The sequence below is a fragment of the Condylostylus longicornis genome, unplaced genomic scaffold (genome assembly GCF_029603195.1).
Source record: "Condylostylus longicornis isolate FDR11 unplaced genomic scaffold, ASM2960319v2 ptg000003l, whole genome shotgun sequence".
NCBI lineage: Eukaryota > Metazoa > Arthropoda > Insecta > Diptera > Dolichopodidae > Condylostylus > Condylostylus longicornis.
This window is the reverse complement of record NW_026577972.1, coordinates 345,008-370,557: the sequence shown is the minus strand read 5'-3', so window position 1 is coordinate 370,557 and position 25,550 is coordinate 345,008. Positions and strand designations below refer to the sequence as shown.

Below are 25,550 nucleotides of genomic sequence, written 5' to 3'. Positions count from 1 at the left end.
TTTTGATAAAATCTAAATACAGTATTTTTTTATATTTAGTTGTGTTTAGTTGAACAAAATTTTTAAATAATAATTAAAAAAAGAATTTGCTATGCTTTTTATCATTAAACAAAAATATTTAAGTGTATTGTGAATTAATCATGCAACAGCAATGCATTGGAATAATCACTAATTTTTAAAAGAAAAGAAAAACATTTTTGTATATTTTGTTATACGGAAATTATTTCATTATATAAATTATATATTTTAAAAGTGACATCCCTAACATTTTATTAACATACATAATACATTTAATTTTAGTAAATGCAGCTTAAGATTTTTATACGGAAAATATTTATTTATACAATACGGGAGAAGGACAAAAAAAATGTTGCATAAATCTAAATACACATTATAAGAGAGTTTGGCGATTTTCAATATTAAAATAATTATAAAAAGCCATCTACCGGAATGAATGTATATTATGCTTATTATGTATAAATGTAACTCCTAACTCTCAACTATTCATTTATGTCATATTTATTAGACTGATATATTGTTTTGTAGCAAAACGAATATTATACAAAGTACGTATATACAGGAGATTCTATATAACAGTTTTGTTAAAAATATATACTTTATATACCAACATTTATATAAATCTTAGTGTATGAATTTTTCTCCTTTTTTATTTTTTGCTTTTGTCCCTTTTTTTCGTTTCTAGCACTTTTCCAAAAATGTTTGAAAAAAACTGCTTATTAGTTTCACTTTGTTCGTCCGTCCGTCTGTCCGTGTGTCTGTTTACAAAATTTTTACAACCTTGAAGATAGAAAGCTAAAATTTTATATGTATATAGATCTTTACATGAAACACATTCCCGTTGAACAAAATTTTCACCTATCTCCCCCCCCTCTAAAACCATAAAAACGGCATTTTTGAACTTTTTATTGTAGTGAAACCATAAGCATTTTCCAAATTTTGCAAAAGCAGAAAAATAGTGCCTGGCTTTTTCTATTGTGGTATGCTATTTCTGAACTTTAGAAAAACAAAATAGCCGTTAAAATTTACCATTATCTAAAACCCCCTTTTTAAAAATTTTTGATATCGTTTTTCTTCTACAACCCAGGTAGTGGGAGCCTGAAATTTTAGCAGCTTTTAGACATTAATAAATACTTTATTTTGTTAGAAGAAAATTTTTCCATCTCCACCTCCTCTCAAGTTATCGCCTCTTGAAATTTGTAAAATTTGGATATTTGGCACCTTTTATTTCAGAAACCGCAAGCTTTTTGAAATTTCTATAAACGCAAAAAACTAACGGTAAATACCGTGCCATTAAAAAATATAACTATTTTTCTTAACTCACACAATTAATCCTTAAAATCGATCATTATATTAACCCTGCTCTAAATTTATTTTTGCTTTATTCCGAAATCATTCATCCTAAATTTGAAAACCATTTGCTTTATTCATAAATCATTCATCCTAAATACATGCAATACTTGAAATAGTTTCGTATATGAATGAAAATTTTAATAGTGTAGTAGATATACATAGATTGTTTTTAGAAGCAATATTTTCACTTGTTGAAGGGAAAAGTGCTACAATACAAACCATTGGTTTGATCCAACTTTATTCATTTTGTGTATTATACAGTTTTTAATACCTGCGCAAAGTTAAGAATTATTTTCAAAAATGCAAAAATAGAAATTATAATAAGAATAATAATAATAAAAAAAATTTAATATATTAATAAAAAAATGATAATATTTATAAGGATAAAATTAATTAATTAAATTAATTAAAAATTAATAATAAAAAATAAATATAAAAGTTCATATAAAAGTCTTATATAAAAGTTCAAATAAATATTGAGATTTTTCGGTCAAAACCAATGAATAAAAGAAAATTTATAAATAATTTTTTATATTAATTAAAAAAATGGTAAGTTAAGTTTTATTTATCTACATATATATGCACATAATATATTTTCTGTCATAATTTTATATAAGTTAAAGAATTCAAATTTTTCCAGTTATGTCGTTTTTCTTTTCCATATTTGATTATTAAAGTTTATAATTATACATACACTGAAAGAAAAACGCATATCTAAGTTGGTTATAAACCATTTCGAAAGTCGTATTTTTGCTTTGAAAATAAAATATTTCATAACTCGAAACATTTTTACTCAAAGTAGAAATAATTCTTATTTTTATATGATGAAACATATTTCAATGCTTCTTATAGTCAAACGGCCTATAATTATTTCAATTATATGGATAAAATAAAGCTAGCAATTTCGCTCTTCAGACAATAGTGCTTTTTGTTTTTCAAAATAAAATGTAGCTAAATAAAAAATGTTTTGAAAAACACAAGTTTATCGGTATTTAAAGAAAAACTTTAGCAAATAAGAACGAATTTATTTGTAATGTCCCATGGAAATGATACTAAACTTGTTGCAATATAACAACTCATATTTGATGACATATACATATGTCATAAATTTATATCATAATATATAAAAATTTAAATGAAGTAGAGATACCAAATAAATATTAATTATCGCAAAAAGGTAATTATAGATATTGCAAAGAGCTACTCATAATATTACTTTTCATACTAAAATATAAATATATCAATATATAAAAATATATATAAAGTAATGTTAAAATATGAGATATAGTGTACACTTTTGAGACATTTTCATATTTAAAAACGACATTATTGTAGCCCATTCAGAAATATTTTTTATTCTAACTAGTTAATTAATTTTCATAAACGGCTCAAAAGTATAACTAATTTGTAAACATTATATTTCTAAAACTGCTTTGAATTATATTCAAAATAAAAAAAATTTGATGTGATCAGCACAGCAAAATTTGAACTGATCGCAATGTATATTGTCTAGATTAGTAAAAGTATTCCAAAAGATTATAAAAATGCGTTTTAAACACTTCTTTACAATTTTAAGGACACTAATAAGCTTTTAGTTAGCATACCTAGGAAAATGTCAATTAGGCAGTTAGTAGAGTTTCATTTTGTTTGGACCGAATTATAAAAAAAGTTTGTCTGCAACTTCTGCTAAAAACCACGACTCAAATATCAAATTTCAAGAAATTTCATCAATTCGTTCCGTAGATATGGTAAAACATGTAAAATCGGCTCTCAGATTAGTTTCCGAACCCTGATCTTCTCAAAAGATTTATAGGTTTATTGTTTTAGCACCTTAAGTTTAATTATTCAATTTCAATGAAATCGGTTGATTATTTCTCTTTATATACGCCAAAATGTATATTTGGCTCGTAGTAAACGTCTAGTTGTTGACGCCTGATATCTTCCAAAGGTTGATTAATCCGTGCCATAGTCGAAATAAACTTACATATAAAATTTCATCAAAATTGGTTCAGCCGAACTTGAGATTCACGCATGCACACACAAATTGACAGACCGACAGACCGAGAGGTTGCTAAAAATAGTTTATTTACACTTCCCTACCATGGAGAAGTGCGTTCCCACAGAAAGCACGATATGCAAAATTTATTGCCATCACATGACCGACCTTATTGTATACACAACGGGCTCGGTAATAAAGTGGTATGAAATACATTAATTTAAAAATTAGCTATAAAGCGTGGTTGTCGTGATTTCGGATATAGTTTGTGTTTCTTCTGGTTATAAAAATATCTAATATAATTAAAATTTTTCTCAGTGCATAGAATGTATAAATAATAAGAAAATTTAAATATAAAAATACAAAATTTTTATGTAAATATTTCATATATTTATATACATATGTACGAAAATGTAGGTAAATTGTTATCAAAACGGATGGCGGCCACTTCAATAAATAACAATAATACGAATAATAGCAATACTATTGGATATGGAAGCATTAATCAACCGATATTATTGACTAACATAAATACAGGTAAATAAATTTTTTGACTTTTTTCTCTAAAAGTTTATTTATATATTCAATATATATGCATATTTATATATACCAATTTAATAAGTTATACCGTTTCCTAAAGCCTCCTTCTCTCACTGGCTACTTCAATAAACTTTGTTTGACATCTATATTTATCTTATACTCGTACTGGATTTCTTATTGAACGCCATTAACAATTCTACCCATTTTTTTTTTTCAAAATTTTACCTGTTTTTGAAGCCCTAAACGACGCGTCAAAACGTCCTACATATACATATGTATATAGATAGATAGCGTAAAAGTACTTCAAAAGGCTTCAATTTATTTGATAAAAATTTGCTATAACTTCTGCATCAACAGGTTTTTAAATTTTTTTCAAAAAACCAACGCCGAATTTTTCTGCACAACTTCCTAAAGTTTATTAAATTACGAATAATTTCAATTACTTGTATTATATAATAGTTATAATTATAATAGCAAATATCATAAATAATATTAATATTAATTTTAATGACAGAAACATCATCCTCATTAATGATAGGGCCAACATCAAATACCACAGGTACAGGTAGTGCTAGTGGTATAGGAGTAACAATTGGTGGCACTACTGGTATAGTAAGTTCAACAGCAAATGCAAGTAATACACAATCAGGAAACAACAGCAATATTATACAATCTTCAAATATTGTTTCATCTGGAAGTGGTGGAGGTCTTACTAGTAATTTGACAAGTAATAGTGGCATTAGTAACATAATGGCCGGTTCAAGTGGTATTTGTGGTGGTATTGGTTCGGGTGGTGTTAGTAGTGCTATAACAGTCGGAACAACAGGTAGTAATATTGTAAGTACAAGCGGAATAGGAGGTGGTACTGGTGGTGGTGGAGGTGGTGCAACAATTGCTACTAGTTCAACGAATCCAAGTGGCAGTAATACAAATACAGGTCCATTAATTAATTTATCATCTGGTAGTGGTTTAGCTGGTGGTTTAAGTGCAACTATGGTACCATCAAGTGCAATATCTGGTGTACCACCAATTGGCTTAGGCATAGCAACTGGTATCGGTAATAAAATGTTAGGTAGAAAACAAAGTTTAAAAGGTACCGAACCATTTTTAGCTGATTATGGGCCAGAAGAATCATTAAATGAATCAGCTGATATTGAATGGGTAAATAAATTATGGGTAAGACGTTTGATGAGGTTTTGTGCTTTAGTATCATTAACTTCTGTATCATTAAATACACCCAAAACATTTGAACGTTATCCACCATTACAATATGTAACATTCGTTTGTGATACTGCTGTTACAATATTATTTACATCAGAAATGATAGCAAAAATGCATATACGAGGTGTTTTGCATGTAAGTTTCTAATATACAATTTTTAGATATATGAGTATAATATTATCGAAACTTTTATAATAACAACTTAATTCACTGTACGTATAATAACGGTCGTTACATTAATTTTATTTTTTCTGAATTTTTAGGGGGATGTTGCATATTTAACAGATCATTGGTGTCAATTTGATGCTTCAATGGTATTTTTTTTGTGGGTATCCATTATACTACAAATATTTGAAGTTTTGGAAATTGTGCCCAAGTAAGTTTTTTTATAATAAAAAAAAACTATAGATGTACAATAGTATTTCTTTTTTTTTGTCAATCTTTCACAGATTTTCATATTTGAGCATAATGAGAGCACCAAGACCTTTAATAATGATTAGATTTTTAAGAGTATTTTTAAAATTTTCAATGCCAAAAAGTCGAATCAATCAAATATTTAAGTAAGTATCAAAAAAAAATAAATATTAAAACTTTTTATATTTTTTTAAATGTAAATCGATACTCGCTTTGCAATTTTATAAAATGGAATTATTGTAGCTTTGCCTGTAAAAAGTTAAAATTTATTAAATATAAAATCACATGTCAGGATTCGCGTCTATAATAATTACTTCCTTTAATTTTTACGACATATGTGCACCGAATACCCGAAGTGAAACGCTTTTCAAAACGATTACGAGTAAGTACCACATACTCGTATTATCAGCATAGTTAAATAATGTGAATGGATTTATTACGACTAATATTAGAAGTATAAGATTCTATTACGACTAAGTATTACAAGCAACAAGTATATTTACTGTTTACCAGGCATTCACAAACTTAAAATTTTAACTCAATATGTTAATTAAACTAAAATATCATTTTGTTTTGCTTCCATTCCGATTAAAATTGGTTAATGAATAATTTTAATAATAATGAATAATTTTCGATCTCTTATTTGTCACACATTTGACAATTGACAAACTTATATATTTGTAGCAATTAATAACTAACTATAACGGTATTAAATTTTTAAATTTATTTTATTTTTTTTTTCGTTTGACAGGAGATCAAGTCAACAAATATACAATGTAACACTATTCTTTTTATTTTTTATGTCATTATACGGATTATTGGGTGTTCAATTCTTTGGAGAATTAAAAAATCACTGTGTTCTAAATACAACGCAAAAGAGGTAAAATTATATTTAAAACAAGTATACATATGTTTGTATAAATTTTTTATATTTATGTACATATATCTTATAATTTCGTTATTTTTCCTTTTCATGTACGCGAACAGTTTTTTAACAATTAATTCCTTAGCCATACCAGATACATTCTGTTCAACTGATCCGGATTCTGGTTATCAATGTCCACCTGGTATGAAATGTATGAAAATGGATTTTCTTAGTAGTTATGTTATTGGATTCAATGGATTCGAAGATATTGCAACAAGTATATTTACCGTTTACCAGGCAGCATCACAAGAAGGATGGGTATTCATAATGTATCGTGCTATTGATTCATTACCAGCATGGAGAGCTGCATTCTATTTTAGGTTGTTTTATATTAAAAAATAATTAACTGTCTATTTCATCATATATATATTCTTTTCTCATTTCAGCACAATGATATTTTTCTTAGCTTGGCTTGTTAAAAATGTTTTTATTGCTGTTATAACGGAAACATTTAATGAAATACGTGTACAATTTCAACAAATGTGGGGTGCTAGAGGTCATATAACAAAATGTGCTGCATCACAAATATTAGATGGAAATGATACTGGATGGCGTTTAGTAACAATTGATGATAATAAACATGGTGGTCTAGCACCAGAAGCATGTCATGCTATATTAAGATCGCCATATTTTCGTATGTTAGTTATGACTGTTATATTAGCAAATGGAATTGTAACAGCATCAATGAGCTTTAAACATGATGGAAGACCAAGACATATATTCTATGAAAATTATTATTATATTGAAATTGCATTTACATTTTTCCTAGATTTAGAAACTTTATTTAAAATATATTGTTTGGGCTGGCGAGGATATTTTAAGCATTCAATTCATAAATTTGAATTATTATTATCAATTGGTACAACATTACATATAATACCAATGTTATATTTATCTGGTTTAACATATTTTCAAGTATTACGTGTTGTTAGATTAATAAAAGCATCACCAATGTTAGAAGGTTTCGTATATAAAATATTTGGTCCTGGAAAAAAATTAGGTTCATTAATAATATTTACAATGTGTTTATTAATAATAAGTTCATCGATATCAATGCAATTATTTTGTTTTTTATGTGATTTTACAAAATTTGAATCATTTCCTGAAGCATTTATGTCAATGTTTCAAATATTAACACAAGAAGCATGGGTTGAAGTTATGGATGAAACAATGATAAGAACAAGTAAAACATTAACGCCATTAGTTGCTGTTTATTTTATATTATACCATCTATTTGTAACATTAATTGTATTAAGTTTATTCGTTGCTGTTATATTAGATAATTTAGAATTAGATGAAGATATTAAAAAATTAAAACAATTAAAATTTCGTGAACAAAGTGCTGAAATAAAAGAGACATTACCATTTCGTTTACGAATATTTGAAAAATTTCCGGATGCACCACAAATGACAATATTACATAAATTACCAACTGATTTTACTTTACCAAAAGTTCGTGAATCATTTATGAAACAATTTGTTATCGAAATGGAAACAGATGATCCAACATTAATAACAGAAGGTGGTAGACGTACTATGTCTGAATGTTGGGAATCAAATGTTGTTTTTCGTAAACAAAAACCAGTACGTATTATGAATAAAACACCAAAAGTTCGTTCAGCGGGTAGCAGTTTAAGAAAATTAGCAATAACACATATTATAAAGTAAGTATAAGTAATAATATTAATATATATGTATATAAAACCTAATTTTATATAAGTACTTTTACATATAAAGAAAGTATATTGCCTTCGACCATAAATCTGTTTATTAAATACCTACAATATAGAAATGTTATGATATTAAGAATTTATTTTTATATATACATATATGTATAAGTGACTCAAATAATCAACGTTTAATGCTTGGGGATTCGGCAATGTTGCCAGTTACTGGAGGAAAAGGTCTTAAACCACAAGGAACTATTACGCACACAAAGCCATGGCGTGTGGATCAAAAAAAGTACGTAGTCCAATTCATTTACCAAAAAAATGATACTTTTGTAGTATAAAGTATACAGTAAAACTATTCTTACTCGAACTCTCCTAAATAACATTCTTAACATTTGTGTTGTTCTGTACTCAAAACTTATTTTGGAATAGGAGAGCTCGATGTTGCACAAGTTCCACTGTATATAAATATGCATCGTATATATAATGATTTATATAATAAAGATACTTATATATAATTTTCAATAGATTTTATATAGAATTGTGGTTTTTACAAGAGTACTCGTATTTATACACTGCCTTTTTAAAACACAACTAATTTTGAATACAATAATTTTTTGTATATATGTGTAATTTCGTTTAAAATTTACACATATGCCCGAAAACAAAATATTTTCGTATATATTTAAAAGAATACTTTTATAAAAACCACCAATGAAAAAACAAAAAGTTCAAGTTATTAGAAATTTTAGCATTTATGTGAAAGCATGAAATTTTGTAATGAAACTTGTTTGTTAGAAGAATATTAGAAATTTAATAATTATATTGTAATATTTATCTGGTCATTTCCCAGTTTGTCAAAGAATTGACAATCATTGCGTTAAAATGGTAAATGGTTGTCAATTGCATTGGCGAAGTACGTTTAGTGCGACTTATGACAATTGCGTCATGACGCCTTGGAATTACGACAAAAGTCAATAGAAGAATTTGACATACTGGAAAATGCTCTCCAATTAACAATAAATCAAAAAATTGTGCATTTTAAATAAAAAATTTTTTTTTTTGGTAAGTTAGTTTTTTTTTTTTGTTTGTTTGAAATGCTGACTACTTTAATTTCTGCTATACAGTTTGTTTCGAAACAGGTGTTCAAACTTTTGGGGGAATAATTCCTTTGAGTTTTTAGAGAAAAACCGCTCGTAAAGAAGAGAGAGGGAAGCATGATTGAACTTAGAACCTTAGGTATAGTTAAGTTTACCTGACTAATATCCATAACGGTTTCGAAGTTGTTCAAGGTGGAGCAATGTGTTGTTCGCAAGTTTTTTCTCAAACATTTATGGATATTTTGTTCAGTCTAATTTTTTTGATTTCAGTCAAGGCCGTCCCTCTTTTTATTGCTTATTCGTACAATTTTTTTCATAAAAAAATGTCAATGAATAAACTTCCTGAGAGTTTTAAAACCAGTTCGGTGTCAAACTGTATATAATATTACATCCATTAAATACAAAACATGTGCGTTAAAATTATTTATACACATACAATTGTTTTATATTAAGAAGAAAAAGCATACAATTTAGTTTTGGTTACTAGTTTGTTCTATGGTTAGTAGTTTTTGTTTTTGGGTAAAAAGAAATTCCAATCTTTTGACATTACAGATTCGGTTCTCGTTCAATTCGGCGTAGTGTTAGATCTGGTTCAATCAAATTAAAACAAACATACGAGCATTTAATGGAAAACGGGGATATTGGCGCTGCATCACGTGTAACATCGTCAAGAGCTAGACCACATGATTTAGATATAAAATTATTACAAGCCAAAAGGCAACAAGCTGAAATGAGACGTAATCAACGTGAAGAAGATTTACGTGAAAATCATCCATTTTTTGATACACCATTATTTTTGGTACCAAGAGAATCGCGTTTTAGAAAAATATGCCAAAAAATTGTTCATGGACGTTATGATGCAAGATTGAAAGATCCTTTAACTGGAAAAGAGCGTAAAGTTCAATATAAAAGTTTACAGTAAGTATCTTATACTTATATACTTGCATCTAACATATATATACAATTATGCAAATTGAATTAAAAATTCTTAGATCATATATGAGTTAGTACTCTATCTTCTATTTTATTTCATTAATAATTCTAATTTGTACATATGTGAAGATACGAGTAACTTAACATTTTGTAAAATTGAGTCTCAATTTTTTATAATTATTTTGATTTTTTAAAATACATCTTTAATTTAATAATATTTTTCTTTTCTTTTTAGTAATTTCTTGGGACTTGTTACATATTTGGATTGGGTTATGATATTTGTAACTACTTTATCTTGTATATCAATGATGTTTGAAACACCATTTTATAGAGTTATGGAACATCCTGGTTTACAAATAGCTGAATATGCATTTGTTATATTTATGAGTTTAGAATTAGCATTAAAAATTTTAGCTGATGGATTATTTTTTACTCCAAAGGCATATATTAAAGATGTTGCATCTGTATTAGACGTATTTATATATATTGTATCAACATTGTTTTTATGCTGGATGCCAAAAAATGTTGGTACAAATAGTACAGCACAATTATTGATGATATTACGCTGTGTTAGACCATTAAGAATTTTTACATTAGTACCACATATGCGTAAAGTGGTATATGAATTATGTCGTGGTTTTAAAGAAATTTTATTAGTATCAACATTACTAATATTGTTAATGTTTGTGTTCGCTAGTTATGGTGTGCAATTATATGGTGGTAGGTTAGCACGTTGCAATGATCCAACAATATATAAACGTGAAGATTGTGTTGGTGTATTTATGAGGCGTGTATTTGTAACAAAAATGAAATTAGTACCAGGTAATAATGAATCATATCCATCAATGTTAGTACCAAGAGTATGGGCAAATCCAAGGCGTTTTAATTTTGATAATATTGGTGATGCGATGTTAACGTTATTTGAAGTGTTATCATTTAAAGGATGGTTGGATGTTAGAGATGTTTTAATCAAAGCTGTCGGACCGGTATGCATAAACAATTTTTTTTTAAATTAAGTTTTAAAATGAATACTAAATACTGAATTCTTAATCAAAAACTTGATTAAAAACTAAGGCTTCAGTGCAATATTTGGATTCAAGGTCCGCATGAATTTTAAGCAAATCGAGATATATGTAGATTCAAGTAGACCTCTTCAAGAATCGAATATTTTTAGCAGAACTAGGCTCTAACGATTTAAAAAAAGCTCAGGAAAGAAATAGAGAGATAGAAAAGTGAAAATGATTGAAAAACCTTTCCGGGTTACGGCAACCCAAGCAATTTCCGAATGACGAGCACCAGGAGTATTAGAAAAGAATTTTAGGACCTAGTGGCTAGAAATATTTAAACAATAATTACCGAATTTTTATTTAAAATCCCATTCTATAGTTCTGTTAGGAAATGATATAATAATAAACTTTTCGGAAAATCATGCTTTAGAAAAAAATACCTATTTTTGGTTTCTTTAAAGTATCGGTTTTTTTTTTAAAATGTTTTATATATGCCATAATTTCACGGGTTTCTCCCACGTAACTCTTATATCAAACAAATGCAAGTGTGTTGATTATTATTTTTAAATACCAATCATGTACAATTCACTTTAGTTTGTTTTAAAAAAAGTCTCTATATTTCAAATAACACTGATGATGGTTTCGGTGAAATGCATTGTTAAAATTCTACAGTAATTTTTAATTTTATGAGCAAAAATTAAAATTAAAATTCTCTTCTATCTTTCTTTTTTAATAGATTCATGCAATTTACATTCATATTTACATATTTTTGGGTTGTATGATCGGATTAACATTATTTGTTGGTGTTGTTATTGCAAATTATTCTGAAAATAAAGGAACTGCTTTATTAACAGTCGATCAAAGAAGATGGTGCGATTTAAAGAAACGTTTAAAAATTGCTCAGCCACTGCATTTGCCACCAAGACCGGATGGAAGAAAATTTCGTGCATTTACATATGATATAACACAAAATATAACTTTTAAAAGATTTATTGCTGTTGTTGTACTTATTAATAGTATGCTGTTATCAATAACGGTAAAATTATTTATTTAGTTTCGAAAATTTTTAAAACTATTGCTTATTTTTAAAATTCATCAAAACTTTTTACTTTACAATAACTAATATCAATAACTTTTATTTTCTATTCTTTTAAAAAATATTTATTGAAAATAGTGGATAAAAGATGAAATACATACAGAACGTTTAGTAATCTTGAGTACAATATTAACATTTGTATTTGTTATTGAAGTTGTTATGAAAAATATTGCATTTACACCGCGAGGTTATTGGCAATCAAGAAGAAATCGTTATGATTTATTAGTAACAGTTGCCGGTGTTGTATGGATATTTTTACAAACTATTCTACGGGTATGTTTTTTAATATTTTTATATTTTCTATATATTATATAATTTAATATATTCAAAAAATATTATTCTCTATTTTATATATATATATAAATATTTTATCTATAGAGCCATCTATCATATTTTATTGGTTTTATGGTTGTAATTTTGCGTTTCTTCACCATAACCGGAAAGCATACAACTCTCAAAATGTTAATGTTAACTGTTGGTGTATCCGTTTGTAAATCATTTTTTATAATATTTGGTATGTTTTTATTAGTATTTTTTTACGCGCTTGCTGGTACAATATTATTTGGCACTGTTAAATACGGTGAGGGTATCGGAAGGCGCGCTAATTTCGGCTCACCAGTTACGGGCGTTGCTATGCTTTTCCGTATTGTTACCGGTGAAGATTGGAACAAAATTATGCATGATTGTATGGTTCAACCACCTTATTGTACAATGGCAACAAATTATTGGGAAACTGATTGTGGAAATTTTACAGCAAGTTTAATATATTTTTGTACATTTTATGTGATCATAACTTATATTGTGCTTAATTTACTTGTGGGTATGTATATTAAAAAAGTTAAAAATCAAAATTATATATATATATATATATAAATATATATATCAGATATATATTTATATATATATATATCTGTGTGTGCATGTGTGTGTACATATACAGATATGTTAAAAAAATATAGTAAAAATTTTTTTCCATATGTTATAACTTAAATTTTGGAATAATACCAATTTTAGTTTCAATTTTTCTGCTATCCGTCTGCTGTCCAATTTAAAAAAAAAAAAGCTTCTTAAAAACGAAAAAAAAAACGTTGAGAGTGATATCTCCAATTGCAGAAGAGTTTACAGAATAGTCAGTTAATTGTAAAGCAGTGCAATTGAGGCTTTATATTAACCATTTTATTTGTAATTTGCTTCATACAGAGCAACACACGGACATGTGCCTTATCACTTAAAAGTTTATAGATTTCGATATATTGCAGAATATTAAATTATACCAGATTGAAGTTTCTTGTAACTTCTCCTCCGTTTCAATATTATAATATTCTAGAAAATTGAAGCTGAGTATTCTGAGTATCGAAGTTTTTCTGAGATAGTGATATTAATCGTAGTAATATACTTCGATTTTTTTACGATTATTATCACTATCACTTTTAGTGGGTTGATTCTCAGAATAAGCCCCCATTGTTATTTATTCAAAAGTTTCCTAAATTTATGTTAATATTATTTTTATTTTGGAAAAAAAATTTTACTTACATTGGTGTATGTATGTACACATACACACATTAAAACTATATTTATAAATATACATTTTATTCATACATACACGCACACATTCATACGCATGGAATAAAAAAAAGAAAAATTTCAATGAGAAAATGAAAAACAAATAGAAGTTCGAAAGTTCTTCATTTTATTCTTCATTCTTTCATTCGAAATTCTAATAAAGGTTTCTTTGTTTTTTTTTTGTCTTTTAAATACTTTTTTTTATTTTTTAAGTCATTTTTTACTTATATTTAACTTAGAAGCTTGAGTGCATGTCTGAATTATAGAAAATCCCCTACAATATAAATATTATTTCTTGTAATTCACTTTTTATTTTAATTTTGAATTTAATTTTGCAACAATTGTACTCTTTTTCATTTTATTGTATTTTTTTTACATGCACTTTATTATGCAAATTGCAATAATATACTGCATATTTTTCACAATTTAGCTTAAAAGTGCCATTATGTTGAATTGGGTAGTAAAGATATGTATTAGTACTTATTGCAGTTTGGATGTCAGGACTCATATGATATTAATTGTTGTGTTCCTTTTAAGCGTTTACGTTTTATTTCCTGCTTCACTCCCAAAAGGAATATAGAGCTCGTGCATGATATCGTAGATATCAGTGCCCCAGTTTCTTGCGTCATTGGGTTTTTAACTATAGGTGGGTGACGAGCTCACCATGTTTTTTTTTTTCATATTTAATATTTAAGTTTATTGATTAAATAAATTGCTGGTATTCAATATTGAATATTATGCAAACATGTCATTTGCTAATACCATTTTTTTATTTTATATGTAATAGATATATTAAGCTATATAGTATTGAATATAATTTTTATAGTATATAGACCCTTCGGTTAAAGGATCGTTGCAATAATAAACACTGCATTCGTCAGGTTAAGTATATTATGTAATATTCTAAAATATTCGGAATGATTATTGGAAGTAGCTTTTTTTAAATAGAAATTTTGTTTTATGATCTATTATTAACATATATGCAAAATAGGTTGGTGTGTTACAATAGTGTTATACGATTGATTTTACTATTACGTTTGGAGTGCTACATACTTATATTAACTCTTGAAAGGAATGCAACAAGATTTTAAACCTTTTTTTATAATATTCATAAATAATAATATTTTCACATTTGAATTAAATTTATCATAAATTTTTTTTAATATAAATAAAAAGAAGTCTTCTTACCGTTCAAAATGGTTAATTTTGTTTAAAAAAAAGAACTTATTTTTACAGAACAAAAATATTTATCAAAAGTGTATCCGTGATTTCAAAATAACAGTAACATTATATAACTACATATACATAATAATACTCAATGTGAATTGTGTATTAATATATAACAGTGTATTACTGAAATTTTGAAGTATTTAATTGGCTTTTTTCTTAATAAATATTGTAAGAATTGCAGTTGTTATCATCTCATTATGTATACCAGGCATGTCAAACAGACAAAAATATTGATTTTAAAATTGATTGATTTAAGTAAGAAAGTGTTGAAACCAGAGCGAAGGTTCTGCGACAGTTCTATAAATCAAATACTTATATATTTGAACCAGTTTAATTTTCTTATATTTGTAAAAACTAGACCAGTTAAGTAAATTTAAAATGTCAAATTAAGATGTCAAAATGAATTTAACCTGTTTACTTTTCCTATTTCTGTTGATATTAAAACATTTGATGCAAATTTAAAATTGAAATCAAAAAGCTATGCGACTCTGTATTAAAACAAAAATTTATAGAAGTGGAAATTATTAAATTTTATAATTATTTACCTATATATTTCATTTACTATTAGATATAATCAATTAACATACTGTTAAATAAGTGAGTTTTAGCCATGTCCGGAAGCACATATCTGTGTGAACAATTGTTTTCGATATTTAAAAAAAAAAAGCGGCTGAAAAATCAAGATTAACAAATCAACATGTTCAATCAATATCAAAAATTACACCTGTCAATTAAATTCAACCAAAAACATTGCTGAACCTCTTCAAAAAAATGATTATATATTTTTTTGTATGACCGTATTAAGTTTTTTATCACTTTTTATGTTGATGATAAAAATCAAAATTTGAGTATAATTTAGTAGTTTAAGTTTTTTATTGTGCGGCCCGTGACGATAAATGAGTTTGACATGCCTGATGTATACAAACATACTACAAACAAAAATACAACATTAAAACAAAAGAGTAATTATAGATGACGTTTTCGAAGTTAGTTTATACGTTGAAAACAGAACAAATAAAAAAATTTCCTAGATTAAAGAAATGTCAAAATGAAATTATACAGAATAATATTATTTGAATTAAGAGCTCAGGTAGACATGCAACTTTTAGTTTTGCAATAACTACTTGAGTGTGTATAAGTATTTTTTTAATTTTGCCAAGTATATAAACAAAATATAAATTTGTTTTAAATAATTACTAAATTTAATTTTTTAATATCTAGCATTCTAATTTTTTAGTTTACAATAAAAATTGTTTATACATAATTATTGCCGTATTTTGCTTTATTTGTTCTATTTTCATAATTATAAAAAGATTTTTTTGAAATTATAAAACCCGCAATCGAATACATAAGGGTTGAATTCGCGTTACAGTTCTGACTGCGGAAGATCTTTTAGTTAATACTGCATTGCAATAAAACTACTAAAGCAAATGCCAACAAAAAATCTAACGTAATCTCAATAATGACTTTCTACTCTCTAAATAATAAGTTCTCTACTAATAAGGGATATGAATATAAAAACAGAAGAAAAATTTATGCTGTCGACAGCGCTACTAAAAGTGAAGATTTATCTTCCAAATGAAGATTATTTTTTGTGCAAAACTTCAAAATACGTTTTTAAAATTTTTAAATTTTACATACAAAAATATCTTCAATATTAAAATTTTTTGCTGCTACCAAAATGTTTTTAGCTCTTTTCCAAAAATTTTTTGAAAAAGTGCTAAAAACTTATTTTTGCTTATTAGTTTCACTCTATCCGTCCGTCCGGTCGTCCGTCTGTCCGTGTGTCTGTTTACAAAACTTCTACACCCTTGAAGATAGAAAACTGAAATTTAATACTTGCATAGATCTTTACTAGAAACCCTTTTCTGTTGAACAAAATCTCCCCACCTCTTAAACTTATACCCCCCTAAAACCGTAAAAACGGCATTTTTTAACTATTTATTGCAGTGAAGCCAACCTTATAAGCATTTTTCAAATTTTGCAAACGCAAAAACACAGTGGCTTGCTTCTGCTATCGCGGTATACTATTTCTGAACTTTAAAAAAACAAAATGGCCTTTAAAATTTACCGTTATCTAAAGTCCGTTTTTTCCAAATTTTTGATGTCGTTTATTTTCTAGACCCCAGCCTCTAGAAGCCTGAAATTTTAAGGGATTTTAGACACTAATAAATGCTTCATTTCGTTCGAAGAAAATTTTTTTCCATCTCCCCCCCCCCCCCCCCCCCCACCCTAGTTATCGCCTCTTGAAATTTGTAAAATTTGAATTTTTGACGCATTATATTTCCGAAACCGGTAGCTTTTTCAAATTTCTATAAACGCAAAAAGCTAACGGTAAATTCCATGACATTAAAAAATATAATTATTTTTCTTAGCTTACACAATTATCGAGCATTATGATAAACCCACTTTTTATTAATTTTTGCGTTATTTCAAAGACTGCATAAATCTTTCATCCTAAATATATGCAATCCTAGAAATAGTTCCGTATATGAATGAAAATAATTTTAATAATGTGATAGGTATACATAGACTGTATTTTAAAAGCAGTATTTTCACTTCACAAGCAGTATTTCACTCTTTAATAGACGACGCATCTTAACGCCACTTCCATAAGAAAAAAATTTTAATGTTCGCTGTAATTAAATCTACATTTATCTACTTGGCGCATTAATTAAATGTCATTAGCTTGTTTTTTTGATATCTGATTTGGTTCGAATTAAAATTGAACTTTAATTAAAGATCTCGAAAGGTTGATTTTTAGCAAATCTTCAAAATGTACATATTTGGGCAAATCTATTTAATAGTACTTGCTATCGATTGGATAGAAGATCTTTTGCATCACAGATCTTTGTGAAAACCAAAGTATGTCTGTTTTATGAATAATTCTACTCGTGTTTTATTTTGCTTGTTACTTCCACTATTTTCGAAATATTTCAATTTTATTAAGAAATAGATGGCAATAGAGTTGTATAGGCAAGAAAGAAACAAAATATTGTAAACAAACGAATGTATCAAAAATTGGGAACTAAAATAAATTAAATTAAATTAGGTAAAAATTTTGTTATTTTTATTTTATTAAAATTTTTAGTTTTTCATAAAAACATTCGAATGTACATATATATAAACACGTACATACACAGTATGTATTAGATAATGAAGAAATAGAGCAATTTGCAAAAAAAATGTGTATATACATTATGTATGTACATATATTGATTCATACTTTATGAAATAAAATTATTACCGATAGGAAATATGTACTTATGTCTTTTAAATTTATAGAGACATGACAAAATGAAATATTCATAATTTATATTTATTCCGTTTATTGACAATTATTAATTACAATTTTAAAATATTTTTTTCAGTATTATTTGTCTTTTTATAATTGTACTGGAATGAATTACAGAAGTGCTCTTGTGCAGCTTCAAGATGCTTAATATTTTTCCCTATACCTTACATACGAAAATAATGCTATTGTGCGCCTTTAAAAATACATTATAAGAAAGCAAGTAAGCATCGTATTCCGTACACTTTACCACTCCCAATAATTCCTATGTGTATAAAAACAGGAATTGAGAAGATAAACTGTTTAATTCTTTTAGCTAAGAGTTTTTTTTTTAAACATAAATTGGTAAGTGATTGCATTAGTGTGGATGTAAACGCCAAAAATAATATAATTCATAGATTATTCACGTAGAACAAAAATTTTTAAATTATTTTTTCTATTTCCTAGGACCCCTTAAACAAAAAATCAGAACAAAATATTAAAGTTTTTCTCTTAGCAGTTTTGCTTTTCATAATTTGCATGGCTTTTTTCAAGAACTTGTGCGTTTGTTTATCGTGACAAATTTTTTATTACTTTTACCACATACATAAATACCATTTTTTGTTGGAAATTAATGAAGAAATCATCCCTGAAATTATTTACCACCTTATTTGCGAAACACGCTGTATATCCATATGTTGTAATTCTATACATAGATATTGTATATGGCATTAGTTAGTTACGAGTATATGAAATCGTACATGAGAACCCTATCTATTCTTGCCTCTTATAGTTTTTGTTTTTTTTTCGCATAACTAAAGAAAATAGAACAATGAAATGTAGCCAATTTCGGCATTTTAGCAGATTTGAGTATCATTGTATCCAAGCCAAATTTGAAAACTAGTGAGCTCCTCTGTTTTGTTTTTTTTTTCTTGCACTGATTGGTTTTATTGAGATGCATTTTGGCTGAATTTAAATTATGAAATTTTTAACATAAAACACCATCATAGGCTTGATACCGGGGTAATACATTGTGCATGAAATTAATAAATTACGGCAAAAGTATGTATATGACAAAAATGTACATACTTATGTATGTTTGTGCAGGAATTTGTATACAGGTGTTCGCAAACATGTCAATTGTTATTTATTATATTTTTTTTTGAAAAATTAAAATTTGTTATTAAATATTTTCTTTGAAAAAATATTAGTTTTTAGATTAATTTTTCTTTGTAATTTATAATGCATAAGAAGAACAATAATTCATTATGCATTCAAAGCAAACCAATTGCATGTGATTGAAATATAATTAATTTTAGCAATAAAAATTAATGACCCTGTAAACGAACTGTGAAAAATTTTTTACCCGTACGAACGTATGTTCGAAGGGTATACTAAATTTGCCCTACCATTTGTAACGCTAAGAAATAACGATCTTAGCTATAGACTCAAGTGTATGTTTTTGATCAGCGTCAAATTCTGACTCCGCCCGTCCGTCCCAACTATAACTCAAAAACTAATTGAGCTAAGTTCACCAAATTTTCACAAATGATTTATTGTAATAAGTGCCAGAACCCTATTTAAATCGGATATGATCGGTGTAGTGGTTCGGGTAGCTGTCATACAACTTCAAAATTTATTTGGCTATATCTCAGAAACTCTAAAAGATATGATATTGAAATTTTACACAAGCAAATATATTAGTAGGGTTAATGTTAGACTTAAAGTCATTGTCTGCCCCATAGTCATCTATAGGATATTCATAACTCGCACATAGGATAACAAATTCGTACGGGTATCCCAGAATTGACACGGTCAACTCTATTTTTTCTCGTTAGTTATTCATTTTGTATTATGAAAGAGTTTTTAAATTCAGAGTTTTTAAATTTTCTATAAGTTCTTAAAAGAAAAAGTAATTTGAAAATTTTTGTTTTCGTGAACAATCTAGGAGTCACATCTTTTTTGGTAATGCTGCAAAGAATTTTAGTTTTCTTACGTTAAATACTGCAAAAGAATTTTTGTTTGAAAAAACTTATAGAGTAATTTAGTTAGATCTGCAGAACTGTAATGATGAAAAAAAAAGATATTTAAGATTTAAAATAGAACTTTAATTACACGTCTGAATGGACACGTCGGAAGTCCCCCAAGCTCAAACTAAACCAAATATTGTAAATAAACGAGCGTATCAAAAATAGCGAACTGAAATAAAATTAAATTAAATTTGGTAAAAATTTTGTAATTTTTATTTTAATAAAAACAAAATTGATTTTTCATCAAAACATTCGAATATATGAAAGCAATATTTATGAGTTTAAAATTTGATATAATATTATATTGTACATACGCATAGTAGATACACAGTTATATGCATATACTACATCATACTGTGTATATGGCTACTTCAAGCCTATTTTAGGTCTATATAAATGTTATTTGACTTAAAGCCGGCTTAACTTAAGTCAATCAAAAATTTTGCTTACTTGACTTGAAACATTAATAATGATTTGTTTCGAATAATGAACATTTTCGAACTTAGAAGCTGACATAGTAAAAACGCAGCTTGAATTTCTAGCTTATTAATTAAGTACTGAAAACGCTTCATTTTTATAATATGGGTACACCATTTTTACCATTTCTTGTGCTGGAATAAATGACGGGATTGGTTTTGTGCGCTTTTGAAAAGCTTAATAATTTTCCCTCTACTTTATTTCTGAAAAAAATGCTGTTATGCGCTAGGTGGACATCTACTGTTCTTTCTATGCGTATAAAAATTAAAATAAGGAGATAGCTAATATATCTACTTTAAATAGCTAAGGGAGTTTTTTGTATACAAATATTGGTGAGTGATTGCATTAGTGTGATGTAAGCGCGGAATCGAATTATTTATAAAGTAAATATATTTTGGTTAGAACTGCAAACGCGAATTCAATCAAACAGTCACGCACATAGACTTTATATTGAGATAACAGAAACCCTATAAAACACAAGCAGCGTGGAGTTATTCTAAATTTTTATAGCTGCAGACTGCAGTAAAACATGAACAGCTCTAGCATGAATTCCATTCGTAGAACTCTACGAATTACGAATATAATTACCACGTGGACTTTTGAATGATCACAAATTGCTTTCGCAGAGATTATGAATCACCAATGCCAGTATCATTTTTCGGAGTGTTAAAATCAGTATTTTATTTTAATTATCAATTGTTTATTTAATATTTTTTAAAATATCCTTTTTTGCGGTGTAAGAGTAACTCAAACTCAAACAAAAAATTTGAAGTTTGAAAATTTAATACGACTATTCCCTTTAACTTACTTGTTACGAGTGATTATTTCTTTCGCATACTTTTGGGGGTAATCTTTACTACGAACATTATTTATGATTACTCCATTATGGATCGTAGTTTTCGAATTTCAGAGCTACGAACGAAATTCATGATAGGGCTGTATATGTTGACGTAATTTACAGTTATTTAATATATTTTATTTTTTATTTATTGTTAATTTTTTGTTTTCGTTCTTTCTATATATTATTAGAAATAATTAAAAATTGTTGAATTAACACTTTTTCATTAAACCAGAAAGAGAAAACAATAGCATTTATTCGTTATTTTTATTTTGTATTTACTTTCGTTTTTTTTTTTTATTTTTTTATACTTTATTGTTTTTTTTTTGTATCTTTCTCTTTTTATCTTTCTCTTTCTGTATCCATTTAATATACAAATTTCTAGCTATTATCATGGAGAACTTTTCGCTGTTTTATTCAAATGAAGAGGATGCCTTGTTATCATATGCCGATATAAGAAATTTTCAAAATACATGGAATATTGTCGATATACATCAACGTGGCGTTATACCAGTAAGGCGTGTTAAATTTATTTTACGTTTACTAAAAGGACGACTTGAATGTGATCCACAAAAGGATCGTTTATTATTCAAGTATATGTGCTATGAATTAGATAAATTGCATAATGGTGAAGATGTCACATTCCATGATGTTATAAAGTAATAAAAAAAATTAATAAAAAATAATTTATTTAGAGATTTTTTTATAGTTATTAAAATTTCAATTATTATTTAATTTTTTTTATTCAATTCAATTTATTTTTTTTAATAATATTTAATAAAATGTAGGAATATAAAGTTAAATTTTCTAATTTAATTTAAAAAAGCTTAATAAAATAATGAAAATATTTGAATAGAAATTATTTCCCACCATGAATTTGTAATATTCATAAATATGTCATGCATTATAAAATTGATAAATAATCGATAAAATCAATCTTTTAGCAAGAAAATTTAACATTTATATTTTTTTTTAATATTTTACTTATTTATTTTCTATTAATATTGCTCTGTCTTGTTTTTGTTTTGTGAGAAAAATATTCGTTTTTTTTCTTATTTCTTTATTACGTTCTTTAAAATAATAATCTTCGATTAGTATGCTATCATATCGATCAGTTGACATAAGGAAAGCGTTACAATTGGAAGAGTTGTTAGCGCGTGAAGAATTTGAATATATTATAGAAGAAGAAGTGGCTAAACAAACTATTCGAACATGGTTAGAAGGATGTCTTAAAAAAATACGAACGCAAAATGCTAGCGTAATTTTTTTTATCTTATTTTTTTATATCTTTGATAATTATACTTTTTGTAAGTTGAAGTTTAATATATATATATATATTTTTTTCAATTATTTATAGAAACAACAAAATTCTTTAATTGCCGGTCTTCGTGCTACAAATGAAATGCTAATGAAGGATAATGTTTTTGAAGAAAAAGGTAAAGAAACACAAACCATGCAACAACAGCAACAACAACAGCAGCAGCAACATCAGACTGGTATGCGTAATATTATTTATTCATTTACTTTATAACATGTATAACATCCATTATTATAATTTTACACGCAGGTGTCGGTGCTCCAAGCTCTGGAAGTAGTAGTATCGGACAAACTGGTGGCAGTGGATCAAGCGGTTCAAGTGGTATACTAATATCAGGTGATCGTCAACAAATTCAAACGAATTTTCCACAATTTACAACAACAGGTGGTACTGGTACATCAACAAGTGGCTTAACAACAAAAATCAATCAAGAACAAGGCGATCCCTTATATAACGCTATTAATTTAATAAATAAAGAGAATGTTGTCAATAACCAAATGACAATTTCAATAACACCAACTAGTACCGGTATATTATCAAGTGGAATTAGTGGGCAAACATCTGCTATATTAACAACAGTATCACCAATAACAACGTCTACAAGTGTTGTATCAACATCAGTATCAACTGGTGGTATTATAGCAACAGGTGTAACAAGTTCTACAAGTAGTCAACAAATAAGTACATCTGATTTACGTACTAGAAAACAATCAACAAAAACAATTTTAAATCGCTCTGATTCAACTGGTAGTTCAAGTGGTAGAAAATTTTTAGCTCCAACATTATCTGATCCACAAGCACGTAGCGTTGATAAAGATCGATATTCAAATAAAAAGAAAAATTTAACACAAATTTCATCAGCTGCATGTCAAGCTGTATCATCATCAACATCTATTGTACAACGACAACCACATTTAAATGAATTAATAAATCATCGGTATCATCATAATACCCATATTTTATATTATCCAGCTGTTACAGAATCCCATCGTAATAATATTCATCAATTTAATCAACAAATACAACAATCACAGCAACAACAACAACCGCCACAACAGCAACAACAACAACAACAACCACAATTATTAGCGACCAGTGGTGGTATAAGTAGCAGTATTAGTGGGATTGGTGTTGTTGGTAGTACAGTTGGCGGAGGAACAAGTGGTACTATTCAAACAGCATTCGGTTATAATAATTTAAGTGTATTAGGGAATAATAATTTATCAAATGAGTTTGATATAAATAATATTAATAATAAAATATTATCATATAATACACAAGCTAATATGGTATTTGAAGTTCACGATTGGTGGTCGGAACAAGTAGTTTGTACACAAAGTAGCGATGAAGAAACGTAACTATAGCTATATTTCTGATTTAGTAATAAAACAAATTCGATGCGGTTAGCATTGTACATTGTCTAAATTAGCAAAAGTATTCCAGAAGATTATAAAAAATGCGTTTTAAACACTTCTTCACAACTTTAAGGAAACTAATAAACTTTAAGTTAACATACCTACAAAAATGTTAATTTGGTTCTTAGGAGAGTTTCATTTTATGCCGTCGGAATTATACGAAAAGTTCGTCAGTAACTTCTGGTAACAACCAGAGTTCAAATATTAAATTTCAAGAAATTCCATTAATTCGCTCCGTAGATATGGTAAAAAATCTCTGATCTTCTCAAAATATTTATTGTGTTAACACGTTGAGTTTAAATATTAAATTTCAATGAAATCGGAATTTACTTGAAAATGATCAAAAATGTGAAACAGGCCCGTTAAAAGGTCCAGTTCCCGAAGAATGAAATATTTCAAAATGTAGATTAATCCATGCCATAATCGAAATAAACTTACATATAAAATTTCATCAAAATTAGTTCAGTCTAACTTGAGATACACCCGTACACACACAGTCAGATAGACAGGCAGACCTACAGACTGACAGACCGACAGGTTGCAAAAAATAGTTTATTTACACTTTCCTACCATGGAGAAGTGCGTTCCCACAGAAAACTCGACATGCAAAATTTGTTGCCATCACATAACCTACCTATTGTATACACAATGCGGTCGGTAAAAACGATTAATATATATTTTTAAATGATTACACTAATTTCAATTCAAATTTTTTAGTTAAATTTTAATAAAAATATTAAATCAAATTTTTGATAATAAAAAATGTAACATACTTAATATTGTGTAACTTTAGCAAGCCAAAATTTCAATAGTTTTTGGAAAGAATCAATACAAATAGTAAAACATAAAACCCAATACAAATAGTTTTTGGAAAGTTATATAAAATTTGAAATAGTGTCAAAAAATGTATTTAATATTGTAATTAATTTAAATTGTTGAATGAACGTAGCTTACAAATTAGTTTGCTTTTAGGTAAATACTTGCATTTTATTTTACATTTATTTACACTGTTCTGTTAAAATTACTTTTCCACCATGCTTTAAAAACGTTAACAATATTAAGAATATTCCAAAAATAATTATCTGTCAAATAAATTGAAGTTCTATTGTTACAAAATTGTTATACATACAATAAT

General features: G+C 27.1%; 1 protein-coding gene across 4 annotated transcripts; it reads left to right on the top strand.

Moving 5' to 3' along the window:
* The first annotated feature begins 321 nt into the window (after positions 1 to 321).
* Positions 322 to 25,550, top strand: LOC129607160 (sodium leak channel NALCN). Of its 4 annotated transcripts, none has more exons than XM_055517937.1 (19): positions 322 to 566; positions 1,633 to 1,920; positions 3,785 to 3,904; positions 4,422 to 5,263; positions 5,392 to 5,504; positions 5,578 to 5,688; positions 6,294 to 6,422; positions 6,530 to 6,787; positions 6,854 to 8,131; positions 8,307 to 8,429; positions 9,817 to 10,155; positions 10,406 to 11,156; positions 11,914 to 12,213; positions 12,352 to 12,546; positions 12,652 to 13,093; positions 22,068 to 22,341; positions 22,778 to 22,940; positions 23,040 to 23,178; positions 23,250 to 25,550. In XM_055517937.1, exons 3-19 carry the CDS (start codon positions 3,805 to 3,807, stop codon positions 24,356 to 24,358), a joined length of 6,666 nt encoding a protein of 2,221 aa, XP_055373912.1. In that variant the 5' UTR covers positions 322 to 566; positions 1,633 to 1,920; positions 3,785 to 3,804; the 3' UTR covers positions 24,359 to 25,550. The 4 variants fall into 4 exon arrangements, with proteins under 4 accessions (XP_055373912.1, XP_055373903.1, XP_055373894.1 ...); XM_055517928.1 differs by having other exon boundaries at positions 323 to 566; positions 4,446 to 5,263; positions 9,790 to 10,155; XM_055517919.1 differs by having other exon boundaries at positions 323 to 566; positions 9,790 to 10,155.